Source organism: Salmo salar, chromosome ssa24 (genome assembly GCF_905237065.1).
Source record: "Salmo salar chromosome ssa24, Ssal_v3.1, whole genome shotgun sequence".
Taxonomy (NCBI): Eukaryota; Metazoa; Chordata; class Actinopteri; order Salmoniformes; family Salmonidae; genus Salmo; species Salmo salar.
In genome coordinates this window covers 39,546,503-39,559,359 of record NC_059465.1, presented here as the reverse complement: position 1 = coordinate 39,559,359, position 12,857 = coordinate 39,546,503, and the positions used below count along the sequence as shown (strand labels likewise).

The window sequence follows — 12,857 nt, the reverse complement described above, 5'->3', positions numbered from 1 at the left end:
ATAATCTCATTAGCTCTCAGTCAGAATGCATAGTCTCATTAGCTCTGTCAGAATGTATAATCTCATTAGCTCTCTGTCAGAAATCATAATCTCATTAGCTCTGTCAGAAATCATAATCTCATTAGCTCTCTGTCAGAATGCATAGTCTCATTAGCTCTCAGTCAGAATGTATAATCTCATTAGCTCTCAGTCAGAATGCATAGTCTCATTAGCTCTGTCAGAATGCATAGTCTCATTAGCTCTCAGTCAGAATGCATAGTCTCATTAGCTCTCAGTCAGAATGCATAGTCTCATTAGCTCTCAGTCAGAAATCATAATCTCATTAGCTCTCAGTCAGAATGCATAGTCTCATTAGCTCTGTCAGAATGTATAGTCTCATTAGCTCTCAGTCAGAATGCATAGTCTCATTAGCTCTGTCAGAATGCATAGTCTCATTAGCTCTCAGTCAGAATGCATGGTCTCATTAGCTCTGTCAGAATGTATAGTCTCATTAGCTCTCAGTCAGAATGTATAATCTCATTAGCTCTCAGTCAGAATGTATAATCTCATTAGCTTTCAGTCAGAATGCATAGTCTCATTAGCTCTGTCAGAATGTATAATCTCATTAGCTCTGTCAGAATGTATAGTCTCATTAGCTCTCAGTCAGAATGCATAGTCTCATTAGCTCTCAGTCAGAATGCATAGTCTCATTAGCTCTCAGTCAGAATGTATAATCTCATTAGCTCTCAGTCAGAATGCATAGTCTCATTAGCTCTGTCAGAATGTATAGTCTCATTAGCTCTCAGTCAGAATGCATAGTCTCATTAGCTCTCAGTCAGAATGCATAGTCTCATTAGCTCTGTCAGAATGTATAGTCTCATTAGCTCTCAGTCAGAATGCATAGTCTCATTAGCTCTCAGTCAGAATGCATAGTCTCATTAGCTCTCAGTCAGAAATCATAATCTCATTAGCTCTCAGTCAGAATGTATAGTCTCATTAGCTCTGTCAGAATGTCAGAATGTATCATCTCATTAGCTCTCAGTCAGAATGCATAGTCTCATTAGCTCTCAGTCAGAAATCATAGTCTCATTAGCTCTCAGTCAGAATGTATAATCTCATTAGCTCTCAGTCAGAATGTATAATCTCATTAGCTCTCAGTCAGAATGTATAATCTCATTAGCTCTCAGTCAGAATGTATAATCTCATTAGCTCTCAGTCAGAATGTATAGTCTCATTAGCTCTGTCAGAATGTATCATCTCATTAGCTCTCAGTCAGAATGCATAATCTCATTAGCTCTCAGTCAGAATGTATAATCTCATTAGCTCTGTCAGAATGTATAGTCTCATTAGCTCTCAGTCAGAATGTATAATCTCATTAGCTCTCAGTCAGAATGTATAGTCTCATTAGCTCTCAGTCAGAAATCATAATCTCATTAGCTCTGTCAGAATGTATCATCTCATTAGCTCTCAGTCAGAATGCATAATCTCATTAGCTCTCAGTCAGAATGTATAATCTCATTAGCTCTCAGTCAGAATGTATAGTCTCATAGGCTCTCAGTCAGAATGTATAGTCTCATTAGCTCTGTCAGAATGTATAATCTCATTAGCTCTGTCAGAATGTATAATCTCATTAGCTCTCAGTCAGAATGCATAATCTCATTAGCTCTCAGTCAGAATGCATAGTCTCATTAGCTCTCAGTCAGAATGTATAATCTCATTAGCTCTCAGTCAGAATGCATAGTCTCATTAGCTCTCAATCAGAATGTATAATCTCATTAGCTCTCAGTCAGAATGCATAGTCTCATTAGCTCTCAGTCAGAATGCATAGTCTCATTAGCTCTGTCAGAATGCATAGTCTCATTAACTCTCAGTCTGAATGCATAGTCTCATTAGCTCTCAGTTAGAATGCATAGTCTCATTAGCTCTCAGTCAGAAATCATAATCTCATTAGCTCTGTCAGAATGTCAGAATGTATCATCTCATTAGCTCTCAGTCAGAATGCATAATCTCATTAGCTCTCAGTCAGAATGTATAATCTCATTAGCTCTCAGTCAGAATGTATCATCTCATTAGCTCTCAGTCAGAATGTATCATCTCATTAGCTCTCAGTCAGAATGCATAGTCTCATTAGCTCTCAGTCAGAATGCATAGTCTCATTAGCTCTCAGTCAGAAATCATAGTTTCATTAGTTCTCAGTCAGAATTTATAGTCTCATTAGCTCTCAGTCAGAATGTATAATCTCATTAGCTCTCAGTCAGCAATCATAGTCTCATTAGCTCTCAGTCAGAATGTATAATCTCATTACCTCTCAGTCAGAATGTATAATCTCATTAGCTCTCAGTCAGAATGTATAATCTCATTAGCTCTCAGTCAGAATGTATAATCTCATTAGCTCTCAGTCAGAAATCATAATCTCATTAGCTCTCAGTCAGAAATCATAATCTCATTAGCTCTCAGTCAGAATGTATAGTCTCATTAGCTCTGTCAGAATGTATCATCTCATTAGCTCTCAGTCAGAATGCATAATCTCATTAGCTCTCAGTCAGAATGTATAATCTCATTAGCTCTGTCAGAATGTATAGTCTCATTAGCTCTCTGTCAGAATGTATAGTCTCATTAGCTCTCAGTCAGAATGTATAGTCTCATTAGCTCTCAGTCAGAATGTATAGTCTCATTAGCTCTCAGTCAGAATGTATAGTCTCATTAGCTCTCAGTCAGAATGCATAGTCTCATTAGCTCTCAGTCAGAATGCATAGTCTCATTAGCTCTAAGTCAGAATGCATAGTCTCATTAGCTCTCAGTCAGAAATCATAGTTTCATTAGTTCTCAGTCAGAATGTATAGTCTCATTAGCTCTCAGTCAGAATGCATAGTCTCATTAGCTCTCAGTCAGAATGCATAGTCTCATTAGCTCTCAGTCAGAAATCATAGTTTCATTAGTTCTCAGTCAGAATTTATAGTCTCATTAGCTCTCAGTCAGAATGTATAATCTCATTAGCTCTCAGTCAGAAATCATAGTCTCATTAGCTCTCAGTCAGAATGTATAATCTCATTAGCTCTCAGTCAGAATGTATAATCTCATTAGCTCTCAGTCAGAATGTATAATCTCATTAGCTCTCAGTCAGAATGTATAATCTCATTAGCTCTCAGTCAGAAATCATAATCTCATTAGCTCTCAGTCAGAATGTATAGTCTCATTAGCTCTGTCAGAATGTATCATCTCATTAGCTCTCAGTCAGAATGCATAATCTCATTAGCTCTCAGTCAGAATGCATAGTCTCATTAGCTCTCAGTCAGAATGCATAGTCTCATTAGCTCTGTCAGAATGTATAGTCTCATTAGCTCTCAGTCAGAATGCATAGTCTCATTAGCTCTCAGTCAGAATGCATAGTCTCATTAGCTCTCAGTCAGAATGCACAGTCTCATTAGCTCTCAGTCAGAATGCATAGTCTCATTAGCTCTCAGTCAGAATGCATAGTCTCATTAGCTCTCAGTCAGAATGCATAGTCTCATTAGCTCTCAGTCAGAAATCATAATCTCATTAGCTCTCAGTCAGAATGTATAGTCTCATTATCTCTGTCAGAATGTATCATCTCATTAGCTCTCAGTCAGAATGCATAGTCTCATTAGCTCTCAGTCAGAAATCATAGTTTCATTAGCTCTCAGTCAGAATTTATAGTCTCATTAGCTCTCAGTCAGAATGTATAATCTCATTAGCTCTCAGTCAGAAATCATAGTCTCATTAGCTCTCAGTCAGAATGTATAATCTCATTAGCTCTCAGTCAGAATGTATAATCTCATTAGCTCTCAGTCAGAATGTATAATCTCATTAGCTCTCAGTCAGAAATCATAATCTCATTAGCTCTCAGTCAGAATGTATAGTCTCATTAGCTCTGTCAGAATGTATAGTCTCATTAGCTCTGTCAGAATGTATCATCTCATTAGCTCTCAGTCAGAATGCATAATCTCATTAGCTCTCAGTCAGAATGTATAATCTCATTAGCTCTGTCAGAATGTATAGTCTCATTAGCTCTCAGTCAGAATGTATAATCTCATTAGCTCTCAGTCAGAATGTATAGTCTCATTAGCTCTCAGTCAGAATGTATAGTCTCATTAGCTCTCAGTCAGAATGCATAGTCTCATTAGCTCTCAGTCAGAATGCATAGTCTCATTAGCTCTAAGTCAGAATGCATAGTCTCATTAGCTCTCAGTCAGAAATCATAGTTTCATTAGTTCTCAGTCAGAATGTATAGTCTCATTAGCTCTCAGTCAGAATGCATAGTCTCATTAGCTCTCAGTCAGAATGCATAATCTCATTAGCTCTCAGTCAGAAATCATAGTCTCATTAGCTCTGTCAGAATGTATAATGTCATTAGCTCTCATTCAGAATGTATAATCTCATTAGCTCTCTGTCAGAATGTATAATCTCATTAGCTCTCAGTCAGAATGTATAGTCTCATTAGCTCTGTCAGAATGCATAGTCTATTTAGCTCAGTCAGAATGCATAGTCTCATTAGCTCTCAGTCAGAATGCATAGTCTCATTAGCTCTCAGTCAGAATGCATTGTCTCATTAGCTCTGTCAGAATGCATAGTCTCATTAGCTCTGTCAGAATGCATAGTCTCATTAGCTCTGTCAGAATGCGTAGTCTCATTAGCTCTCAGTCAGAAATCACAATCTCATTAGCTCTCAGTCAGAATGTATAATCTCATTAGCTCTCAGTCAGAATGTATAATCTCATTAGCTCTCAGTCAGAATGTATAATCTCATTAGCTCTCAGTCAGAATGCATAGTCTCATTAGCTCTGTCAGAATGTATAATCTCATTAGCTCTCAGTCAGAATGTATAGTCTCATTAGCTCTGTCAGAATGCATAGTCTATTTAGCTCAGTCAGAATGCATAGTCTCATTAGCTCTCAGTCAGAATGCATAGTCTCATTAGCTCTGTCAGAATGCATTGTCTCATTAGCTCTGTCAGAATGCATAGTCTCATTAGCTCTGTCAGAATGCATAGTCTCATTAGCTCTCAGTCAGAAATCACAATCTCATTAGCTCTGTCAGAATGTATAATCTCATTAGCTCTCAGTCAGAATGTATAATCTCATTAGCTCTCAGTCAGAATGTATAATCTCATTAGCTCTCAGGCAGAATGTATAATCTCATTAGCTCTCAGTCAGAATGCATAGTCTCATTAGCTCTCAATCAGAATGTATAATCTCATTAGCTCTCAGTCAGAATGCATAGTCTCATTAGCTCTCAGTCAGAATGTATAATCTCATTAGCTCTCAGTCAGAATGTATAATCTCATTAGCTCTCAGTCAGAATGCATAGTCTCATTAGCTCTGTCAGAATGCATAGTCTCATTAACTCTCAGTCTGAATGCATAGTCTCATTAGCTCTCAGTTAGAATGCATAGTCTCATTAGCTCTCAGTCAGAAATCATAATCTCATTAGCTCTGTCAGAATGTATCATCTCATTAGCTCTCAGTCAGAATGCATAATCTCATTAGCTCTCAGTCAGAATGTATAATCTCATTAGCTCTCAGTCAGAATGTATCATCTCATTAGCTCTCAGTCAGAATGTATCATCTCATTAGCTCTCAGTCAGAATGCATAGTCTCATTAGCTCTCAGTCAGAATGCATAGTCTCATTAGCTCTCAGTCAGAAATCATAGTTTCATTAGTTCCCAGTCAGAATGTATAGTCTCATTAGCTCTCAGTCAGAATGCATAGTCTCATTAGCTCTCAGTCAGAATGTATAATCTCATTAGCTCTCAGTCAGAAATCATAGTCTCATTAGCTCTCAGTCAGATATCATAGTCTCATTAGCTCTCAGTCAGAATGTATAATCTCATTAGCTCTCAGTCAGAATGTATAATCTCATTAGCTCTCAGTCAGAATGTATAATCTCATTAGCTCTCAGTCAGAATGTATAGTCTCATTAGCTCTCAGTCAGAATGTATAATCTCATTAGCTCTCAGTCAGAATGTATAATCTCATTAGCTCTCAGTCAGAATGCATAGTCTCATTAGCTCTCAGTCAGAATGCATAGTCTCATTAGCTCTCAGTCAGAATGTATAATCTCATTAGCTCTCAGTCAGAATGCATAGTCTCATTAGCTCTGTCAGAATGCATAGTCTCATTAGCTCTGTCAGAATGTATAGTCTCATTAGCTCTCAGTCAGAATGCATAGTCTCATTAGCTCTCAGTCAGAATGCATAGTCTCATTAGCTCTGTCAGAATGTATAGTCTCATTAGCTCTCAGTCAGAATGCATAGTCTCATTAGCTCTCAGTCAGAATGCATAGTCTCATTAGCTCTCAGTCAGAATGCATAGTCTCATTAGCTCTCAGTCAGAATGCATAGTCTCATTAGCTCTCAGTCAGAAATCATAATCTCATTAGCTCTCAGTCAGAATGTATAGTCTCATTAGCTCTGTCAGAATGCATAGTCTCATTAGCTCTCAGTCAGAAATCATAGTTTCATTAGTTCTCAGTCAGAATTTATAGTCTCATTAGCTCTCAGTCAGAATGTATAATCTCATTAGCTCTCAGTCAGAAATCATAGTCTCATTAGCTCTCAGTCAGAATGTATAATCTCATTAGCTCTGTCAGAATGTATAATCTCATTAGCTCTCAGTCAGAATGTATAATCTCATTAGCTCTCTGTCAGAATGTATCATCTCATTAGCTCTCAGTCAGAATGCATAATCTCATTAGCTCTCAGTCAGAATGTATAATCTCATTAGCTCTGTCAGAATGTATAGTCTCATTAGCTCTCAGTCAGAATGTATAATCTCATTAGCTCTCAGTCAGAATGTATAGTCTCATTAGCTCTCAGTCAGAATGCATAGTCTCATTAGCTCTCAGTCAGAATGCATAGTCTCATTAGCTCTCAGTCAGAATGCATAGTCTCATTAGCTCTCAGTCAGAATGCATAGTCTCATTAGCTCTAAGTCTGAATGCATAGTCTCATTAGCTCTCAGTCAGAAATCATAGTTTCATTAGTTCTCAGTCAGAATGTATAGTCTCATTAGCTCTCAGTCAGAATGCATAGTCTCATTAGCTCTCAGTCAGAATGCATAATCTCATTAGCTCTCAGTCAGAAATCATAGTCTCATTAGCTCTGTCAGAATGTATAATCTCATTAGCTCTCAGTCAGAAATCATAGTCTCATTAGCTCTGTCAGAATGTATAATCTCATTAGCTCTCAGTCAGAATGTATAATCTCATTAGCTCTCAGTCAGAATGTATCATCTCATTAGCTCTCAGTCAGAATGTATCATCTCATTAGCTCTCAGTCAGAATGCATAGTCTCATTAGCTCTCAGTCAGAATGCATAGTCTCATTAGCTCTCAGTCAGAAATCATAGTTTCATTAGTTCCCAGTCAGAATGTATAGTCTCATTAGCTCTCAGTCAGAATGCATAGTCTCATTAGCTCTCAGTCAGAATGTATAATCTCATTAGCTCTCAGTCAGAAATCATAGTCTCATTAGCTCTCAGTCAGATATCATAGTCTCATTAGCTCTCAGTCAGAATGTATAATCTCATTAGCTCTCAGTCAGAATGTATAATCTCATTAGCTCTCAGTCAGAATGTATAATCTTATTAGCTCTCAGTCAGAATGTATAGTCTCATTAGCTCTCAGTCAGAATGTATAATCTCATTAGCTCTCAGTCAGAATGTATAATCTCATTAGCTCTCAGTCAGAATGCATATTCTCATTAGCTCTCAGTCAGAATGTATAATCTCATTAGCTCTCAGTCAGAATGCATAGTCTCATTAGCTCTCAGTCAGAATGTATAATCTCATTAGCTCTGTCAGAATGTATAGTCTCATTAGCTCTCAGTCAGAATGCATAGTCTCATTAGCTCTCAGTCAGAATGCATAGTCTCATTAGCTCTCAGTCAGAATGTATAATCTCATTAGCTCTCAGTCAGAATGCATAGTCTCATTAGCTCTGTCAGAATGCATAGTCTCATTAGCTCTGTCAGAATGTATAGTCTCATTAGCTCTCAGTCAGAATGCATAGTCTCATTAGCTCTCAGTCAGAATGCATAGTCTCATTAGCTCTGTCAGAATGTATAGTCTCATTAGCTCTCAGTCAGAATGCATAGTCTCATTAGCTCTCAGTCAGAATGCATAGTCTCATTAGCTCTCAGTCAGAATGCATAGTCTCATTAGCTCTCAGTCAGAATGCATAGTCTCATTAGCTCTCAGTCAGAATGCATAGTCTCATTAGCTCTCAGTCAGAAATCATAATCTCATTAGCTCTCAGTCAGAATGTATAGTCTCATTAGCTCTGTCAGAATGTCAGAATGTATCATCTCATTAGCTCTCAGTCAGAATGCATAGTCTCATTAGCTCTCAGTCAGAAATCATAGTTTCATTAGTTCTCAGTCAGAATTTATAGTCTCATTAGCTCTCAGTCAGAATGTATAATCTCATTAGCTCTCAGTCAGAAATCATAGTCTCATTAGCTCTCAGTCAGAATGTATAATCTCATTAGCTCTGTCAGAATGTATAATCTCATTAGCTCTCAGTCAGAATGTATAATCTCATTAGCTCTCAGTCAGAAATCATAATCTCATTAGCTCTCAGTCAGAATGTATAGTCTCATTAGCTCTGTCAGAATGTATCATCTCATTAGCTCTCAGTCAGAATGCATAATCTCATTAGCTCTCAGTCAGAATGTATAATCTCATTAGCTCTGTCAGAATGTATTGTCTCATTAGCTCTCAGTCAGAATGTATAATCTCATTAGCTCTCAGTCAGAATGTATAGTCTCATTAGCTCTCAGTCAGAATGTATAGTCTCATTAGCTCTCAGTCAGAATGCATAGTCTCATTAGCTCTCAGTCAGAATGCATAGTCTCATTAGCTCTAAGTCAGAATGCATAGTCTCATTAGCTCTCAGTCAGAAATCATAGTTTCATTAGTTCTCAGTCAGAATGTATAGTCTCATTAGCTCTCAGTCAGAATGCATAGTCTCATTAGCTCTCAGTCAGAATGCATAATCTTATTAGCTCTCTGTCAGAAATCATAGTCTCATTAGCTCTGTCAGAATGTATAATCTCATTAGCTCTCAGTCAGAATGTATAATCTCATTAGCTCTGTCAGAATGCATAATCTCATTAGCTCTCTGTCAGAATTCATAATCTCATTAGCTCTCAGTCAGAATGTATAGTCTCATTAGCTCTCAGTCAGAATGTATAGTCTCATTAGCATTCAGTCAGAATGTATAATCTCATTTGCTCTGTCAGAATGTATAATCTCATTAGCTCTCAGTCAGAAATCCTAATCTCATTAGCTCTGTCAGAATGCATAGTCTCATTAGCTCTGTCAGAATGTATAATCTCATTAGCTCTCAGTCAGAATGCATAGTCTCATTAGCTCTCAGTCAGAATGTATAATCTCATTAGCTCTCAGTCAGAATGCATAGTCTCATTAGCTCTCAGTCAGAAATCATAATCTCATTAGCTCTCAGTCAGAATGTATAATCTCATTAGCTCTCAGTCAGAATGCTTAGTCTCATTAGCTCTCAGTCAGAAATCATAATCTCATTAGCTCTCAGTCAGAATGTATAATCTCATTAGCTCTCTGTCAGAATGCATAATCTCATTAGCTCTCTGTCAGAATGCATAATCTCATTAGCTCTCTGTCAGAATGTATAGTCTCATTAGCTCTGTCAGAATGTATAATCTCATTAGCTCTCAGTCAGAATGCATTGTCTCATTAGCTCTCAGTCAGAATGCATAGTCTCATTAGCTCTCAGTCAGAATGTATTGTCTCATTAGCTCTCAGTCAGAATGTATTGTCTCATTAGCTCTCAGTCAGAATGTATAATCTCATTAGCTCTCAGTCAGAATGCATAGTCTCATTAGCTCTCAGTTAGAATGCATAGTCTCTAGCTCTGTCAGAATGCATAGTCTCATTAGCTCTCAGTCAGAAATCATAATCTCATTAGCTCTCAGTCAGAATGTATAATCTCATTAGCTCTCAGTCAGAATGCTTAGTCTCATTAGCTCTCAGTCAGAAATCATATTCTCATTAGCTCTCAGTCAGAATGTATAATCTCATTAGCTCTGTCAGAATGTATCATCTCATTAGCTCTGTCAGAATGCATAATCTCATTAGCTCTCTGTCAGAATGCATAATCTCATTAGCTCTCTGTCAGAATGCATAATCTCATTAGCTCTCTGTCAGAATGTATAGTCTCATTAGCTCTGTCAGAATGTATAATCTCATTAGCTCTCAGTCAGAATGCATAGTCTCATTAGCTCTCAGTCAGAATGCATTGTCTCATTAGCTCTCAGTCAGAATGCATAGTCTCATTAGCTCTCAGTCAGAATGTATAATCTCATTAGCTCTCAGTCAGAATGCATAGTCTCATTAGCTCTCAGTTAGAATGCATAGTCTCTAGCTCTGTCAGAATGCATAGTCTCATTAGCTCTCAGTCAGAATGCATAGTCTCATTAGCTCTCATTCAGAATGCATAGTCTCATTAGCTCTCAGTTAGAATGCATAGTCTCTAGCTCTGTCAGAATGCATAGTCTCATTAGCTCTCAGTCAGAATGCATGGATATGTTCAGCATAAAGGTTCAGGCCAATTACGAATCAATTAACAAAGAGAACCAGTCACTGGTCCTTCTTACGCTCATACTTGAAATCAATGAGGTCTAGAACTACAAGGTTGAGTTGAGTCATTTGCAATAGCCATGGATGGCCACTAGAGGGACCTCCCAAACTTCTATTTACACTCATTGGCCTGGTCTCTGTCTATGTTTGAGCCTGCATTTCCCCATTCTACTTTCTTTTGTGGAGTAGGGTGAAGTTGCCCCTAGACGCTGATCTTGAGTCAGTTTTGCATTTCTCCCACTAATGGTTAAGGTTAGGATTGGGGAAGAGAAAGCTGATCCTAGATCTGTAACTAAGGGAAACTTCACCCCAGAGCATCTTTTGTCTCTCTTCCCCAGGAGATACCAGAGTACCTGGTTCCATACTGGGAGAATGTGTGTAACTCCTATGTGACTAACGTCAAGGCCGTGATGCAGAACCTCCGCAGAGAACGCATCTTGATCATTCACCATCTGTTTAACATCAGGTGAGGATAAAGGATTCGTGTCCCGCTAGTGGGACAACTTCCGGTAAAACTGGAGGGCGCGCAATTCAAATAAATAATCATAAATATTATGGATTTTAAACATCTAGGTACATATAAGTGTCTTATATTGGCTGAAAGCTTAAACTGTTGTTAATCTAATTGCACTCTCCGATTTACAGTAGCTATTACAGTGAAAACATGCCATGTGATTGTTTAAGGACGGCGCCCCACATCAAAATATTTTCCACCGGCACAGGTTTCATACATTCACATATAACGATTAAATATTCACTTTTTGAAAATCTTCCTCTGATTTGTCATCCAAAGGGTCCAAGCTATAACATGTAGTGTCGTTTTTGTTAGATAAAATTCTTCTTTATATCCAAAAAAGTCAGTTTAGTTTGGGCCATCAAGGAAGGAGGAATCCGAAAATCTACCCCTAAACTTTGTTTCAACAAGTCAAAAAACTTTTCTATTTACTCCTCACCCTAAAATGTAATCAAACTATAATATTTATTTCGAAAAGAAGTATGTTTAATAGGAAACCGATTTTAGCGGGTGCATAATGTCTTCATGGCGCGCGCAAACACGAATTTCTAAGACTGTCCTACTAAAACTGTTATTTCTTATTTGTTTTTGAAGTTACAAGCCTGAAACCTTGAACATAGACTGCTGACACCCTGTGGACGCCATAGGAATTGCATCCAGGGAGCTAATTTTCAATATGACCTTTCTCTTGCATTTCTAAGAGGATGGTCTCTCAAGAAGAAAAAAAATATGGTTGGTTTTTCTTTGGATTTCCTCCTACCATATCTATTGTGTTATATTCTCCTACAATATTTTAACATTTCTACAAACTTCAAAGTGTTTTATTTTCAATGGTACCAATTATATGCATATCCTGGCTTCAGGGCCTGAGCTACAGGCAGTTTACTTTGGGCACGTCATTCAGGCAGGAAGTGGAGAAAAAAGGGGCCTAGCCCTAAGAAGTTTTAACAATGGCGCCGGAGAAGAAGGCTGACGTTTTACGTTTTCCCAACCGATTGTTTTTTTGTTTGTTTATTTGCATTGTTTGTAACTTATTTTTTAAATTATTTTGTACATTATGTTGCCGCTGCCGTCTCCTATGACCGAAAATAACTTCTGGACATCAGGACTGTGGTAACTCACCACGGACTCACCAGAATACTTTTTTTCATTTAAAACCTCTTTGGGCTAGGTGGGGCGCTAGTGACCCACCTCGACAACATCCGGTGAAATTGCAGAAATCGGAATATTAAACATTCATGAACATACAAGTGTCCTACATCATTTAAAAGCTTAACTTCTTGTTAATCCAACCGCGTTGTCAGATTTCAAAAAGGCTTTACGGCGAAAGCATACCATGCGATTATCTGAGGACAGCGCCCCGCATTTACCAGCATTAAAACATTTTCCAAACCAGCAGATAATCAGAAATAGCGATAAAATAAATCACTTACCTTTGAAGATCTTCCTCTGTTTGCAATCCCAAGGGTCCAAGCTACACAACAAAGGGTCATTTTGTGCAATTAAGTCCTTCTTTATATCCCAAAAAAGTAAGTTTAGTTGGCGCGTTTGATTCAGTAATCTACCCGTTCCACTCGTTCAACAGGCAGACAAAGGAATTCGAAAAGTTACCAATAAACTTTGTCCAAACAAGTCAAACAACATTTCTAATCAATCCTCAGGTACCCTAATATGTAAATAAATGATACAATTTAAGACAGAATGTAGTATGTTCAATACCGGAGATAAATA

The 12,857-nt window shown here is 37.8% G+C and overlaps 1 protein-coding gene across 3 annotated transcripts in view; it reads left to right on the top strand.

The window, feature by feature from the left end:
• The window catches only part of spef2 (sperm flagellar 2), a 63,659-nt gene that overhangs the window by 25,667 nt on the left and 25,135 nt on the right, over positions 1-12,857 (top strand). For all 3 annotated transcript variants that reach the window (XM_045706893.1, XM_045706892.1, XM_014172649.2), the window contains exon 22: positions 10,951-11,078. In XM_045706893.1, coding sequence (XP_045562849.1) covers positions 10,951-11,078 — 128 coding nt within the window. The remainder of the gene's footprint in view (positions 1-10,950; positions 11,079-12,857) is intronic.